Source organism: Sceloporus occidentalis, unplaced genomic scaffold, assembly GCF_023333645.1.
Source record: "Sceloporus occidentalis isolate IW3139 unplaced genomic scaffold, rSceOcc1.0.p SCAF_2, whole genome shotgun sequence".
Lineage (NCBI taxonomy): Eukaryota > Metazoa > Chordata > Lepidosauria > Squamata > Phrynosomatidae > Sceloporus > Sceloporus occidentalis.
The window spans coordinates 81,059,979-81,075,798 of record NW_028316982.1 but is presented as its reverse complement, the minus strand read 5'-3'; the positions used below and the strand labels follow the sequence as shown (position 1 = coordinate 81,075,798).

Here is a 15,820-nt window from a genome sequence, read left to right as displayed (position 1 = left end):
GAAGGGATGGCTTCAAGCCGCCCCTTAAGGGCCATCTATTTCAGCCCTAAATAAATAAAAATGTGCACTTCTTCAGCTGCACTGAATAAGTGCAGCTTTTTATTTATGTAGTTTCCTTTTCATGCTGTAACAAGGCTATCTCTTTGAAAAGCATTTAAAGAATTCCTGTAAAGTAGTCTCAGATGTTTTTCTTAGTCCTATAGCACTTCACAAAGTTTGACATTAGTTATTTTTGTCAAATAGCCAGACTGATCCTTACATATTTTAATAAAATATCTATATAGTGCAGTCTGAAAAACAAGGATCCCAGGAAGATCTGGTTCCTCCTTCCAGTATAGTAGTGTATATATGGAAATTGTTCCTCTGCACTGCACAGAGAAAAATCAGCAAGAAGTCTTTTAAATAATGAGGAAAAGCTGTATAGGCCATCAAATGACAAAAAGTGACAAAAATGCAATAATAGTCATTACGCTCCACTTGTGTGATGAGGATCAAAAATCATTTTTATTATCTTCCCTGAAAGTTCTGAGGTATATGGAACACTAAACAACACTTATCAAAAACAAAACAAAAAACCTGTGCAAAGCACCTTCAATAATAATTCTAAAATAAAATTTGAAAGGTTTCTCCCAGAAGACCCCCATGAAAAAAATTAGATTTGAATTTAAACAATATTTTGAGTGGCTGGAAAAACATGCATTTCTTCAAGAAAAGAACCAAGATTTCACTGGAAAAAGGTCTAGTAGCAGGGCATGTGAGTGAAGGTAGAGTGTCAATTGATCTCATCTAAGAAACACCTAGCTATGTTTACAGGGGAAAATAACTGACTGTTTAATATTTACCTTGCTAGGCTGAGGGGAAAACAATTTAAGAAAAATGTTTCACTTTAAAGATTTTATTTTGACACATTTCATACCTATGGAAGTTAAATACATTTACACAGCAAACGTTTTCTAATCTTCATTGCCAACCTCCAACTTTGTGGTGTCATCTCCTAACTGAGGGAATAGTTCCTCTCATGATAACTACCCTGGCAAAAAGGAATTAATTTCTTATTTAAACAATACTGTTACTATTAAAATATAATTCTGCTCTTGAACTGAACGGGTAACAGTACAAGGTACCACTTACACGTATTTGATGAATAGATTTGTACTTTTCAGGAACAGACAATTCTCCAACAGATTTGATCACAGCAACTGCTTTGTTGTCATCTGGAGGATCTGAATTGGTGCTATAGGAACCATTTTCATCACTATCAGGCATTTCCTCCTCTTCCTCACTGTAGCTTTCATCAGAGTTACCATTTAAAGGAAACTCAGCACCCTCATCTTTTTTTGGCTCATCCAGCTGAAACAGTTCTGAGAGCATGTAGTTTGCTGAAGCAATAATCTTATTAGGAAAAAAGCAGAGATGAATTCAAGATCAATTACCAAAAATAACATTAAAGGTTATTCTTTTGTAACTTTTAGTACAGTGGCCCAGCATAGTTCCAGGACTTGGCATGGATATCAAAAACTGCAGATGCTGAAGTCTCCTATTTAAAATGGTGAAAGGCAGCAGCAGAGGAAATGGCAAACCTTGGCCACTAGACATTTATTCTTCAGGTTCCCCTGCCTCCAAGGAACCCACCACTTGCCCACTTCTGTCTTTGAGGCAGCAGTTGTGTCACTCCTTCTCGTTCATTTGCAAGATGGAAGCGGGTGCCTGGCAGGCTCCCAGGAGGCAGGGAAGCTGAGGAATACACACCTGGTGGCCAGGGACTGCCACCACCTCCACTGTTGCCTTGGAATCACTTTGCCAGGCAGTGGAAGTGAGTGGGACAGTCATTGGGCGAGAGCAATTTGGGGTCCTTTCTTCCTCCTCTGTATGTGAGGGCACTTGACTTATTAGATCTCCTGTATTTTTCCCCAAATATTTTGAATCTATAGTTGGATGAATCCATGTATCTGGAGACCACAGATATCGTGGACCCACTGTACCATGCATGCATATACAGTATCTTGTCACAATACTACAGCCTGTCACTACATAAATGAGCCTTTATGTTATGCAACATTCCTACCTCCAGTACAGCCATATGGAAATTAGAAACATCAGTTTAACATAGGCAATTTGTTAAATTTATAAAGACAAACTGCTTAGATTGAAACAAACTACAACCAAAGACTAGTTTGTGTGACTGTTTTTTCCCCCCTTGAAAGTTGTAACTCAGTTCAGGGGGCAGAGAACATGATGCATTCTGATATTTATAGCCGTAACTCTGATAAACCCAAATAAGCATGGCCACAATGGGCATGTATGACGTAAACTGTAAGCTGTAAACAGGCTGGAAATATTAAGTTATCTTTTCAGGTTTAGAGTAAAATGATTCCCCAATTCAGATAGAAGCACTAAAGTTAAAGCATGAAGCAGATGTTTTTAAATGTTCTCCCCATGTCCACTTGATTGTGGACGAGGGACTACACAAGGCTCACTGCTGCTCAATCATGTAACACTAAACCATGGTTATGTTTTATGTTCAAACGTGTGTCAAGTGAAGAAATAGATTTATGTGCAAAATTTTCCAAACTTTCTGCTCAGGCATGGAGGGCCCACACTAACAAACGGGTACCAAATGTTATGACCTAATTCATCTAACTGGTTTGTTTCTCGCAAGCAATGTTTTATCATTAGGCATAACTAAGGAATGATAAGAATAATACAATTCCTACCTGAGGATGTCTACCTTTGTCAAGTAACTTCACACAATTAAGAAGTAATGTTCTGATGGTACCATAATGTTTCCTGTTTTGGTTTTTCTTCAACATCATATTGCAAGCAACTCTAAGGAATAGAAAGATAAAAAGAGAAACCATAAAATCTGGTCCATACTATGTGTACAACATCTACTGAGACATCTATTTTTATTTTGAATGTTGTTATTATATTTTTTTATGTTAGTCATTTTTCTCCCTTCCTCCTGATAATGGGACTCAAGACAGCTAAAAACATATTATGTCTGAATAAACCAAAAAAGATCCTTTCTTATATGCAGCTTTCAGAAAATCTTTACTGGTTTCACATATAACTTGTTTTAGGAGAGAGGTCATCTTAAGTACAGTTCATAATACAGCAAGCTGCATTTCAAAATACACCTCAGAAATCAATTCTGCTTTTAGAAAGCTCTCCTAACTCCCTCATGTTGCTTGGAGAAGGGTACCAGGATTTGGCAGAGGCACTCCTCTTTCTTGGGTATTCCCAGTGTTAGGGTAACACAGGGCTCTGAAATGGGGACGGGGCACAGATTCAGTGCTGCATCAAAGCCAAATCAAATTTTCAGATTGGAACTGGTATAGCTAATTCCTCTTCTTCCTAATCTTTCAGTTTCACTTAAAAATCAAAAAATACATATGCTGAGATATCTAGCAACACTGTTCTTTCTGTACTTCCTACCCTGGTGATGCAAACCAGCTGGAGACTGGATGTGATAATTAGATCTTCCATATCCCCCATCACTACCCAAGACTGCTCTATTATGCACTACCAAAAATAACATAACATGCTTAATGCAGCCCCCTGAGTAAAGCTGTGTTCACAGCTAGTTCTACCGTTATTTCCTAAACCCCTTGGGCTCAAATAAGCACTTACAAATCTGATACTGCATTCACATACTACAATTAAATAATGCTTTAAAGAGATATCTGACCATGACTCCAATACAAAAATATGCAATGTGCTCTCTCTCTCTCTCTCTCTCTCTCTCTCTCTCTATATATATATATATATATATATATATATATATATTCTAGGATGAAACTATATATAGAATCTTACTGCTATAATGGTGTCACCTAATTCTGCTCAAATCAATTATCTTGTTTTCCCACTCCTGCCCCTTCCAATGCAAAATGTTTGAGTACATTTACAGTACTGAGAGTTAAATCTATCTTCCAAACTGTTCCAACAACACAAACAGCTATGAAATTGTTACATATGAAGAGGTTTTGTTACTTAGATTCAATATGTTTCAAATTTAATTATGCAGAGGGGTGCAAAAAACTTGATATATGCACCTAATATAAGAAGTGTCACTAAGCAGAACAAGCTAGAGGGAAATAAAAAGAGGTTTTGTACCACTTTGATGTCAACTACTCCACATAATACTACCTCCTCTAATTTTTTTTTTCCGGCGTACAAGACAACTTTTTAGCCCAGGAAAATCTTTCCCAAAGTCGGGGGTTGTCTTGTGTGCCGGGAAAAAAAAAAAGCCAAGCCTGCCAGTGGGTCCTAAAGAGAGCCCGCAGCTGCAAAGCCTTCTCCTGAAGGCAAAGGAGCCGCATGGTGCGTCCCTTCCCTTTCCTTCCTCCCCTTTCTTCTTTCATCTCCTTCTTTCCTTCCTTCACCCTTTCCTTTCCTTCCTACCTTTCCTTTCCTCCCTTCTTCCTTCCCTTCCCTTCCTAGGTTTCTCTCTCTTTCTCCACCACTTCCTTCCCTCCCTCCCTTTTTCCCCTCCTTCCTTCTCTCCCTCCCTCCCTCCTTCTCTTTTTCTTCCTTTTCTTCTCTTCCTTCCTTCCTTGCTCCCTCCCCTCCCTCCCCCTCCTGTCCTCCTTTTCCCGGGCGGTGGCATTCCTCTCTGGGGAGGGGCGGCAGGAGGTCTTTCTACCTTCCCACCTGAGGCTCAGTCCTTCCCAAGAGAAGGAGCAGAGGGTTTCCCACGCTCTGCCTCTGCCTCTGCCTCTCCTTCTCCTCTTCCCTTCCTTTTCCTAGGATGGAGCCTTGTTGGGGGAAAGAGAAAGCTCCAGAGTCAGTTGGGAAGCAAGGACCCACTTTTTGTTGCCAGGTAAAAACACACTGCAGCAATAATCCAACCTGAGACTGCTTTAACTGCTCTGGCTCAGTGCTAGGGAATTCTGGGAAATGTAGTTTTGTGAGACATTGAGCCTTCTCTGTCAGAGAGCTCTGGTGCCACAATAAACTCCAGTTCCCAGGATTCCCTAGCACTGGGCCAGGACAGTTAAAGTGCTCTCAAACTGGACTATTGCTGCCCTGTGTTTTGGACCTTTGGCCTGTTACAGACAGCCAAAATAAAGCTGCTTCGAGTCACAGTGGAGGTATGGTGTTTCAATGATGCATGCGTCCTAAGAGTCCAGAAGTCGCACCAAAGCCACGCTCCAGCCCTAAGGACTGGAGTGTGGCTTTGGTGTGGCTTCTGGACTCTTAAGGACGCATGCATCATTGAAACACCATACCTCCACTGTGACTCGAAGCAGCTTTATTTTGGCTGTCTGTAACAGGCCTTTGTTTCTTTTCTTTGGCTAACTGGAGAGAAAAAGAAAAACAACAACTCTTGGCACACAGAGAAACCAGCCAGGCTGCTCCTTAGGAGTCTGGCTGGAGGCTTTCTTTCTTTCTTTCTCACATGCCTCTCATGGTGTATCCACTTGAGCCATCCACTTTAATTGTCGTGGCTGCATCCACACAGAAGCAAAGGATTTGTAGTTTTTATACATTTTATAAAACTACAAATCCTAGGATTCCAATAGGAGCCACTTGAATTGCCACGGCTCCATACAGAATCCCTGGGATTTGTAGTTTGGAGCAGCCCCCCCCCCCCGCATTCTTTGGGCAGAGAAGGCAAAAGACCTTATAAAACTACAAATCCTAGGATTCCAACAGGATGGAGCAGCGGCTCTTAAAGTGGCGTCAAACTGCATTCTACATTGTAGATGCACCAAGAGGAAAGGCGGGAGGAATTGTCGAGGCAGGTGAAATAATGTTGTGTATGCTGTTATTTCAAAAGTGGAACACACTCCTTCCTCAGAGTGTACTGGAGTCTCCTTCTTTGGAGGTCTTTAAGCAGAGGCTGGATGGCCATCTGTCAGGGATGCTTTGATTGTGATTTCCTGCATGGCAGAAGAAGGGGGTTGGACTGGATGGCCCTTGGGGTCTCTTCCAACTCTAGGGACGTTATCAGAAGGCCAAGTCAGCTGGTTGAGTCCTAAAGAGAGCTTGTGGCTCCCCTGACTCGGGAGAAGGCAGCCAGCTAGCTGGGGCCTTCCTCTTTCTCCTCCTCTTCCCCTCTTCTTTTTCTTCTCCTCCTCCTTCTTTTTCTTCCCCTCTTCCTCTTCTTCTTTCTCCTCCTCCTCTTCTTCCCCTCTTCTTTTTCTCCTCCTTCTCCTCTACTTTTTCTTCCCCTCTTACTCTTATTCTTTCTCCACCTCCTCCTCTTCTTCCCCTCTTCCTCTTCCTCCTCCGCTTCTTCTTTCCCTCTTCCTCCTCCTCCTCTTCTTTTTATCCTCTTTTTCCTATTCTTCTTCTTCTTTCTCCTCCTTTTCTTCTTTCTCCTTCTCCTTTTTTCTCCTCCCTCCTCTTTCTCCTCTGCCGCTGCTGCTACTGTTGTTGTGTGCCTTCAGCTCCTTTCTGACTTATCGTGGAAGAGAGGAGTATTATTATTATTATTAACCTTTATTTATGAAGCGCTGTAAATTTACACAGCACCGTACATGCAATCTTTTTAGTTAGACGGTTCCCTGCCCTCGGGCTTACAATCTAAAAAGACATGACAGAGAAGGAGAAGGGAGTGGTGGAGGGAAAGGGTAAGAGGTAAAGCAGTTCCTCTCTACCTCCAAGGCCTGGACCAAGGCAGATGGACTGGAGGGAGGGCTTGGCTTCATAATGGATGGTTAATCATTTTCCAGGGAAAATACATACTCTCAAGTAGGATAATACATATAAAATACATAGCAATACAGGAAATGATTCGATAAAACAGACAACAAAAGAACAACAAAAAGCAAGTGACAATTATGCAATGCCTGGGAACGCTTCTCTGAACAGGATGGTTTTCAACTCCGTTTTGAAGCTGGTTAAAGAAGTGATGGCTCTTGCTTGTGGGGGAAGAAGGTTCCAGGAGTGAGGGGCAGCAAGTGAAAAGGGGCGAATCCGGGATGGGGCAGAGGAAATCCTGGGCTGAGACAGCAGACCTTGATTACCAGAACGGAGGGCCCTGGTGGGAAGGTGAGGAGAAAGAAGGTCTGATAAGTAAGGAGGGGGCCAGTCCATGGAGGGCTTTAAATGTCGACAGCAGGAACTTATACTGAATGCAGAAAGGGAGGGGAAGCCAGTGAAGGGATGCCAACACAGGAGAGATGTGGTCAGAGCGGTGGGTGGAAGTGATAATGCGTGCAGCTGAATGCTGAACAGAGATTAAAGGACGGAGGTGAGAAAGAGGAAGCCCAGCCAGGAGGACGTTACAGTAATCAAGTCGTGACATCACTAGGGCATGGACCAGGATCTTGGCAGTAGAGGCGGAGAGATATGGTCGGATTTTGGCAATATTGTACAAAAAGAATCTACAAGCCTTGGCTGTGGTCTGGATCTGAGGGATACACGACAGAGAAGAGTCAAAGATAAAACCAAGACTGCGGGCTTGCTGGACTGGTTGAATAGAAATGTTGTCCACAGAGACAGAAAAGTAGTGTTGAAGGGTGGGCTTAGGAGGAAAGACAAGAAGCTCTGTCTTGGACATGTTGAGCTTCAAACGCCGATGGCGCATCCACTGCGAGACAGCTGTGAGGCAAGACGAAACTTGCTGTTTAAGCCTTGGAGAAAGCTCAGGGGTGGAAAGATACAGCTGGGTGTCATTGGCATACAGATGGTAGGAAAAGCCAAGAGAGCTAATGAGTTTTCCTAAGGACAGTGTGTAGAGAGAAAACAGAAGGGGACCCAGAACAGAGCCCTGGGGAACTCCAACAGATAAGGGAGCAGGAGAAGAAGTCTGGCCCCTTGCAACTACTGCAAAAGATCTGCCAGACAAGTAAGATCTAAACCAGTCGAGAACAGAGTCTGAGAACCCAAGGTCAGAAAGTATATCAACTAGAAGACAGTGATCAACAGTGTCAAAGGCAGCAGACAAATCAAGAAGGATGAGTACAGAGTAAAGGCCATTAGCCTTGGCCTGTAAAAGGTCATTCGAAATCTTAGTGAGAGCTGTCTCAGTAGAATGCCTTGGGCAGAAACCAGACTGAAAGGGATCGAGGATGGAGTTGGCTTCAAGAAACTCAAGACAGTGTGAATAAACAACCCGTTCCAAAACCTTAGAAAGAAAGGGAAGAAGAGAAATCGGACGATAGCTAGACAAAGAGGAGGGGTCAAGAGAAGGTTTTTTCAGAATTGGGGAAATGAGAGCGTGTTTGAAGTCCGAAGGGAAGGAACCTGGAGAGAGAGAGAGATTGAAGATATGGAGAAGCGAGGGCAGAAAGGAGGGAGCTATAGAGATTAGAAGACGAGTAGGAAGTGGATCAAGAGAACAGGTTGCTGGTTTGGAAGAGTTCAGAAGTGTAGAGAGTTGATCCAAAGAGGCAGGAGGAAACACAGAAAATTTGTTAGGTGAGGGCGATAGAAGATTAAGAGCAGAAGAAGAATCGGGGGGGACTACCTCAGAGCGAATAGTGGAAATCTTAGAGATGAAATAATTAGCAAAGTCATTAGGAGAGAATGATGAAGAGACAGGAGGAGAGGGAGGTTTAAGCAAAGTGTTGAAGGTGGAGAACAAACGCTGCGGGCGCCCCTCATTGGCGGAGATCAATGATTTGTAATAATTCTGTTTTGCCATAGAGAGGGCACGTGAGAAGGAAGAAAGAACAAATTTGAAATGGATAAATGGGTAGTCTTATACGGTGAGTATATCCCAAACACTCTATTTTAAGTTGTAAAGTTGGGGGTCGTCTTATACGCCTGGTCGTCTTATATGCCGGAATATACGGTAGCGTTATTCTAGCACAAGGTTTCAATCATACTGGAAAAACATCTATTTGTTTCCACAAAGGCCACTGTGAAAACTTCTCTCTCAATATACCTTCTTTCACTATATTTCTATTAAAATGAGGCTTCTCTTCAAGATCATTACAGTGCTATCAATGGTTCTTGCTTCCCTCATGCTCCAGTGGTCTAAAGCAGCTCTCAGCAGGGAAACAGGGAAGATAAAAATTTTGCATAAATATTACAAACCTAGTACTCTCTCCTGTATTTTACTGCTGCTAACATTATTGCATATATTTTCTCGCGAATTCATACTCAACATTATCAGCCAGAAACTCCCCTATGTCTATATACTAAGTTTTATAAGGCATAACTTACTTATAGAGAAGAATTGCAACTGGCATTGTGAAAGGGTTTTGGTATTTATCTTCTGTTTCTTCACACAAAGTGGTCAGATCATACAGCTTTACTATATCACTTCCACTTGCTGAAAGAGAAAAATGCATATCAGTCTCCCCGGTTAAAGGTGCAGGTTCCAAGAATTGTCAAGAGGGGGGAGGAGGCTGCCAATGGAAGACTTTGATATGATTTTAGAGCAGGTGTAGGCAACCTTTTTGAGCCGGGGGCCGGGTTGCTGTCCCTCAGACAACTGGGGGGCCGAAGCCAATAAATAAATAAATAAATAAATAAATAAATGAAATAGGACATTTTCAAATGTAGGACATATTTTTAAAACTGGAGGACATGCAAAAAAATTTTTTGATGATTTTTAAAAAATGTTAATATAAATGCATGTTTCTTAGCCATGATCAAAATGGAAGACATTTGGGCCTCAGAAGCTGGCTGATATCAATATCATCATCATCATCATCATCATCATCATCACCACCACCACTATCAGTTAAAGCAGACCTTTTAGCATTAAAAGCACCAAAAATACACAGAAATGCACTTTGGAAAGTCACACTGTCTCACCTTCTTCCTCCTCCTCCTCCCTCCTCCTTCCTTCCTTCCTTCCTTCCTTCTCTTCCCCCGCCCCCGTCCTTCCCTCCTCGCAGCTGTCTGGCAGCCGCGGGTAGGGAAGGATGGGAAGGAGGAGGACGACCCCCGCCCTCCCTCCCTTCCCTGCCCGCGGCTTGGGCCTTCACAGAGGCCGGGAAGGAGGGAGGAGAGCGCCCACGATCGCCGCGGTTGCGGGTGGCCCCCACGCCCTTTCCCGGCCTCTGTGGAGGCTTGAGCCTTCAGAGAGGCCGGGAAAGAGGGAGGAGAGCGCCCGTGATCGCGGTGATCGCTGCGGTCACGGGTGGCTCCTGCGCCCTTTCCCAGCCTCTGTGGAGGCTTGGGCCTTCACACAGGCCGGGAGAGAGGGAGGAGAGCACCCATGATCACCACGGTCGCGGGCGGCCCCCGCGCCCTTTCTTGGCCTCTGTGGAGGCTTGGGCCTTCAGAGAGGCCGGGAAAGAGGGAGGAGAGCGCCCGCAATCGCCGCGGTCGTGGGCGGCTCCTGTGCCCTTTCCCGGCCTCTGTGGAGGCTTGGGCCTTCACAGAGGCCGGGAAAGAGGGAGGAGAGTGCCTGCGATCGCGGGCAGCCCCCGCGCCCTTTCCCGGCCTCTGTGGAGGCTTGGGCCTTCACAGAGGCTGGGAAGGAGGAGGGAGGCCTCCTTTCGCTGGCGGCAATCGGCGGCAGGACTGGGCTGGGGCCGGTCCGTAGGCCTTGGCGGGCCGCATGCGGCCCACGGGCCATAGGTTGCCAACCCCTGTTTTAGAGTATGATTAAACAGAGAAGAACATTACAGAACAGTAAAAGCTGGCCCAGTTTGGACTCTTCTGTTCCTAATATGAACCCTTTCTCCCACCTTGACAAGTGAAAAAGTGAAAGGGAACACAAACCTATTCCATTTCAACCATCTGTACCTTGTTCATGAAGTGGACTTGCATCCTTCTACTGTGCAAGCAGAATACCCCATACTGCTATCCCTAGCACTGGAGAATACAGGTTTGCTGCAGGTGCAAACTAATCTGTATACAGAGCAGGACATTGAAACATACTGGGGAGGAGGACAGACGAAGATTATGCACTGTCAGGTGTTCAGCAATCAGAATTTTTTCAAGGAGCTCCCTGTCATCCCTCACCCAAATCATGGTTTTGCAGGTGACCTTTTCTTAAATATCTATGGAAGTACTCACCTTTAAATAGCCAATAGGTATGCCCTTCTTTGGTACAGTTCGATTTCAAAAAGGACAAAATATTTTGAGCAATATCTTTTATTACTTTGGTGGAAAAGTTGGAGTTTTCCAAATTGGGTATATCCTCTGTTTTAATCATTTCATATTTCTGCAAAAAAAAAAAAAAAAAAAAGCAATGTAATACAAGATAACTAATGTTTCCCTTCAAAAAAGTACAGTTGTCCCTCCATATTCGCTAGGGTTAGGGGAACAAGACCCCCGTGAGTATGGAAAAACCGCAAATAACAAAAACACTGTTTTTACCTGAGAGGACACCTCTCTAGGAATCTCTAAGTCCTCCAGTGCAACTCTGTGGTCAATGTCCAACATACACTGACCATAGAATGGCACTGGACTAGCTACAAATGATCTTTCAGTGCAACATTTAGTTAAAGTTGACCACAGAGTTGCACTGGAGGACCTAGACAGTCCTAGAGAGAACAAATTAATGAAATCCGTGAATAATCAAATCCACAAATATCAAAGCCGCAAATATGGAGGGATGACTGTACATCAACACAGGAAACCTGCACACTCTTCAGCAACGTTTTCATTGGCCTAACAGAGGTATCCATTTAACAAGTTGGAAGTAACATGTACAATAGAAATTCGTGTAGCACCACTCAGTCTGAATAATTGTAGACAGTGGGCCCTTCCTATTTGTGGGGAATCAGTTCTGGGCCCCTCATGGATGGAGAAAAATGCAGGAGCGGAAGCCCTTATTAATCAGTATGTAGCGATGTGTGTGCACATGCCACCATAGACTACTATGAGACAGGGTGATCTGCAGGAGCTCCTTGGATGGCTAGTTCACTGATTAAACATTAATCAGTCAATTATTTTATGTGCAATATTTACAGAAGTTTGACCCAGAAGGCTGCCATCTAGGTGCTAAATGACATTAATGACTGTGGCTTAATTATCATGAAATCATATATTACTGACCAAGAGCAAAAAAAAGGAAACATTTCAGAACTTACCTGAACAATTCCATTGACGTGGAAACACATCACAAGTTCTGGAACATTACAGATCAAGTTGTCCAACCAATAGTCAATGCCTGTTAGCACATTAATTGGCTTATTGTTATCCCTACAAAGAGAAGTGTTCTAGTGTCATTCCAGTATAATGAAGAGAAATAAATCCACACCTTTTCTCCCTTTCAGTTATGTCACAAGTTTATACAGTAATGGAAAAACATTCCAATCCTAACCCACAAAGTACACCAGAAAGCTGAGAAAGAATCCCAATATGCACAAAAATGAACAAATGTTTTTTGAATAAGAACGTTTTCCTACATTGTAATTTATGGTACTTTATTTAAATATTTATATTTCACTAGAATATAAATGCTAGATGCAAAGTATGAAACAAAAAGATAAATTAAGGGCAGAACAGATTTGCACCGTCAAGTGGCTTCAGAGCGTGCCGTTTTGATGGCACACACTCTGAAGCCACGGCCCAGCTTCCAGGCATCTTGGGCGTGGTGGTTACATGCTGGGAAGCCGTCGCAGGAGCACCACTAAAGGTGGCTTTTGCATGGCCCAAAAAGGAATGGTTGAAAACCATTCCTTTTTTGGCCAACACCATGGTGGATTGGGGCCGCGGCATGCAGCTGCAATAGCCCCAGTCTGCCTTCAGGTGGGGCAGCTTCATGATTCCCCATCCAGGCTGTCTATTTTAGCCCTTAGTCTGCTTTACAAAATATGCTGCATCTACTTTAATTAATATACATTCACCTGAGACGTAGACTCACAGCAGGGTACCTTCCTCCTCCAAATATAGGCATATTTGAACCAACCAACATGTGAATATCTTCAAATGTCCACAAGATATTTCGAACAAAGTCGTTTTTTAGACCCTTGAAATGTAAAGATGGGGGAGTGTTTGTGAACAACCTTTGTCTTTACAAAATGAACACAACACAGTCTGCAGACGTACAAGAAAGCAAAATGGGAGGGGAGGAAGCAAATAAAATGCAGCAGAAGGTAACGGTGCTATGCAGTCACAATAAAGATCAAGATCACAGATGTCATAAAGCAATTGGCAGAAGTGATTTTGATTCCTATCAGTTGTGTTATAGATCAAATTATGTAAAGGATTTACATTTCTCAGCTCAGATGCCATGTAAAACCATACCTGACTGTTTTCCCCGTCATTGAACAAAGTAGTTAGGTTTTGTTCTTTGGGGGCTGAGGCCACATGCCCCACTACATATGAGGGTTCAAAAGGCACACTTCCCTGTGAAAAGCACAAGGATATAAGAAGAGATTCTATGTTGACATTAAATAAGGTTGTTTTAAATAGCATGTATTCTGCATACTGGACAACTGGAACAGTAAAAGATTTTGTTCATTGAATATATACATATTTGCAAACTTTTCATTATATCTTCCACCCTCAAACCACTCAAATCATGCTGGTTAAAAATTAGTTAAAATTAATAAACAATAACTAATGAAAACAGGTACTAAAAAAAACCTTGCTATACATACTCCAAGTCAGAATCCATCAATCAAATGATTTCTAAGAGTCTTACTGAAAAATGTCCTTTTCTTTCTAGTTAGGCTGTCTTTTATTCTTACAACTCCATAGCACTCTAGACCACTATTATCCCCACAGTGGTTTATTTAGCACCAACAATATACAAGGTGTTTTACAGAACACACGAAGGAATTCCTCTATCAACCAATATTTGTAGCAAAACAGCCACAACAAATCTGGTCAAAAACTGATAAAACACAGAATAAAAACATAATCTAAACTCCAAAGTAACCATTCTCCTACCTTCCTGGTTCATTTAGTGTTAAGAGTTACAAACAGGGAGGATTAACAGCATATCCTCAGAGTAACACAAGGATAGAGTACATACACAGCCTGTATCTGTAACAACATAGGTGGAAGTATAACTGAATGTATCTATCACTTTGTTCTGATGAAACTACTACCTGAATAAGCCTATTATATGAAAACCAAACAAAACCCAGCAAAAAATAGAAAACTCAAGCTGCACTTTTGGGAATTTCCTCTCAGGATGTGTCGTATACGAATAGAAGATTGATCATTTAGAAAAATATATCAGTTTGTGTGTGTATATAAACACACCTGTGTGTGTATGGAGAAAAGGCAAATTTAAGCTGGCAGGTGAAAGCTTTTGCAATATTCAGTGAGGACGAGCCTAACATCAGCCAATGAATGGAGCCAGGAGGGATATAAAGAAAGAGAACAGTGTCTGGAGTTGGTTAGGGATGATATTTTAGTGTGCCCTGAAGAGCATTAGTGGCTAGGTCATACTGCTGAGAAGGGCGGTTAAAAGGATTTTAGATACCCAAGATAGGGAACTGGTTAGGATCAAGATAGGAATTATCCTGAGGGGATGAACAACCATTGAGGCTGGAATAGGCTGCTGAGAAAAGGCAGTTTAAATAAGTTTAAAGTACCCAAGAGAGGATAAGGAGTGTCCTGGGTGAAGTGATGCCTTGTTCTAGGAGAGAGATAGTGTGCAGTGATAAGTGGGGCGTAAATAATTAGAAGAGGTGTAGGAAATAAAAATGTAATAAAGATTCTGAGTGTTTTGGTTTATATAAGGAAACAAGTATAAAGACAGGAAACATTATAACACTATAACAAATAAAGTATTCCAATAACGTATCAAATATGAACAGCCAAGATAAGAGATACTGTAGTTGACTTAACTTGCAAATAAACTTATTACTCTGTTTCAACAAGTAACTGTATGAAGTGATTTCAGAAGTACATGTAGTTGGCGCGCTACCAATATTATGAAAGGTCTGTTAGTTGGGTGAGTGAGGCTCGCCTTACCAAATTGTTGGCAGCAACAGCACAAAGAAGAAAGAGTAAGAAAGTTTTAAAAAGAGTTTGGCAGTGCCACATTGTCACCTTCACTATATATATAGTCTGTGCATATATGTGTGTGTACAAGGAAAGATACATAGATATATAAAAATGTGATTATTCAAAAATTGTGAAACCCTATGTATATTCAGAATTATTTCTCACTGAAGTAAGATTTACCTTTCAAAACAAACTGTGGGCATTCTCTCCTCCTACTTGGAGATATAGAAAATATAGATCTTCGTTCAGAGTAGAATGTAGATATATTTGTGCTATGGCAGTACACCTGATGTTACATGTTTTGTATTTTTGCCATATTTTGGTGCTGGCCATGTGCCGTAATAAATTCATTCATTCATTCATTCATTCCTTTCAAAACAGGGATGTGCAATCAGTGGTGGCCTAAGGCCACATACATACTTTCCCCCTCTTCTCACTGACTCACGTTGGTCCTCACAATCTACCGCAGAACAGATGGTAGGGGAAAATGGGGGGGGGGGGGAACCTTCAATCTCCCCAGCCATCTCCAAATTCTAAGGACCCTGGACTGAAGCTTAAATGTTAGTATCCATATAGCATCAACCAAACAGCAACTATTTATGGAAAATAAACTACGATCTTCCAAAAATCAAACAAACAAATTCCAGAGCACTTGAACTGGGCATCAAAAAGGAATTTAATGCTATTCTCATTCAGTAATATGCCAATGAAATGTAAGTATTACTTTTATATGTCTGCCATATTAACCTGGTTAGAAGTACTTGCATCTTCAGAAAGTGAAGAAGGCATTTCAAAAGGGGCTGGCCAAGAAACCCTTCCTGCGTCATCAGTTTCATCCTCAGTTGTTTCTTCCTGTTGCTGTTCAGAAGTAGGAACGGGCTGAGCAGCTCCATCACCATTAATGCTGGCAAGACAAACATTGACATTTCACTTGGAATCCTTTCTGAACTCTATTTAACTTTGTAGATAATCTGCTACATTTTTAATATCACAGGAA

At 42.2% G+C, this 15,820-nt stretch overlaps 1 protein-coding gene across 4 annotated transcripts in view; it reads right to left on the bottom strand.

Moving 5' to 3' along the window:
• The window catches only part of EDRF1 (erythroid differentiation regulatory factor 1), a 53,760-nt gene that overhangs the window by 27,311 nt on the left and 10,629 nt on the right, over positions 1-15,820 (bottom strand). For 3 of the 4 annotated variants that reach the window (XM_089510119.1, XM_089510121.1, XM_089510123.1), the window contains 8 exons: positions 15,571-15,727; positions 13,108-13,209; positions 12,708-12,829; positions 11,949-12,060; positions 10,930-11,077; positions 9,121-9,229; positions 2,715-2,826; positions 1,132-1,392 (listed from right to left, as the gene is read on the bottom strand). In XM_089510119.1, coding sequence (XP_089366245.1) covers positions 1,132-1,392; positions 2,715-2,826; positions 9,121-9,229; positions 10,930-11,077; positions 11,949-12,060; positions 12,708-12,829; positions 13,108-13,209; positions 15,571-15,727 — 1,123 coding nt within the window. The remainder of the gene's footprint in view (positions 1-1,131; positions 1,393-2,714; positions 2,827-9,120; positions 9,230-10,929; positions 11,078-11,948; positions 12,061-12,707; positions 12,830-13,107; positions 13,210-15,570; positions 15,728-15,820) is intronic. The other variant, XM_089510122.1, reaches the window with a different exon arrangement.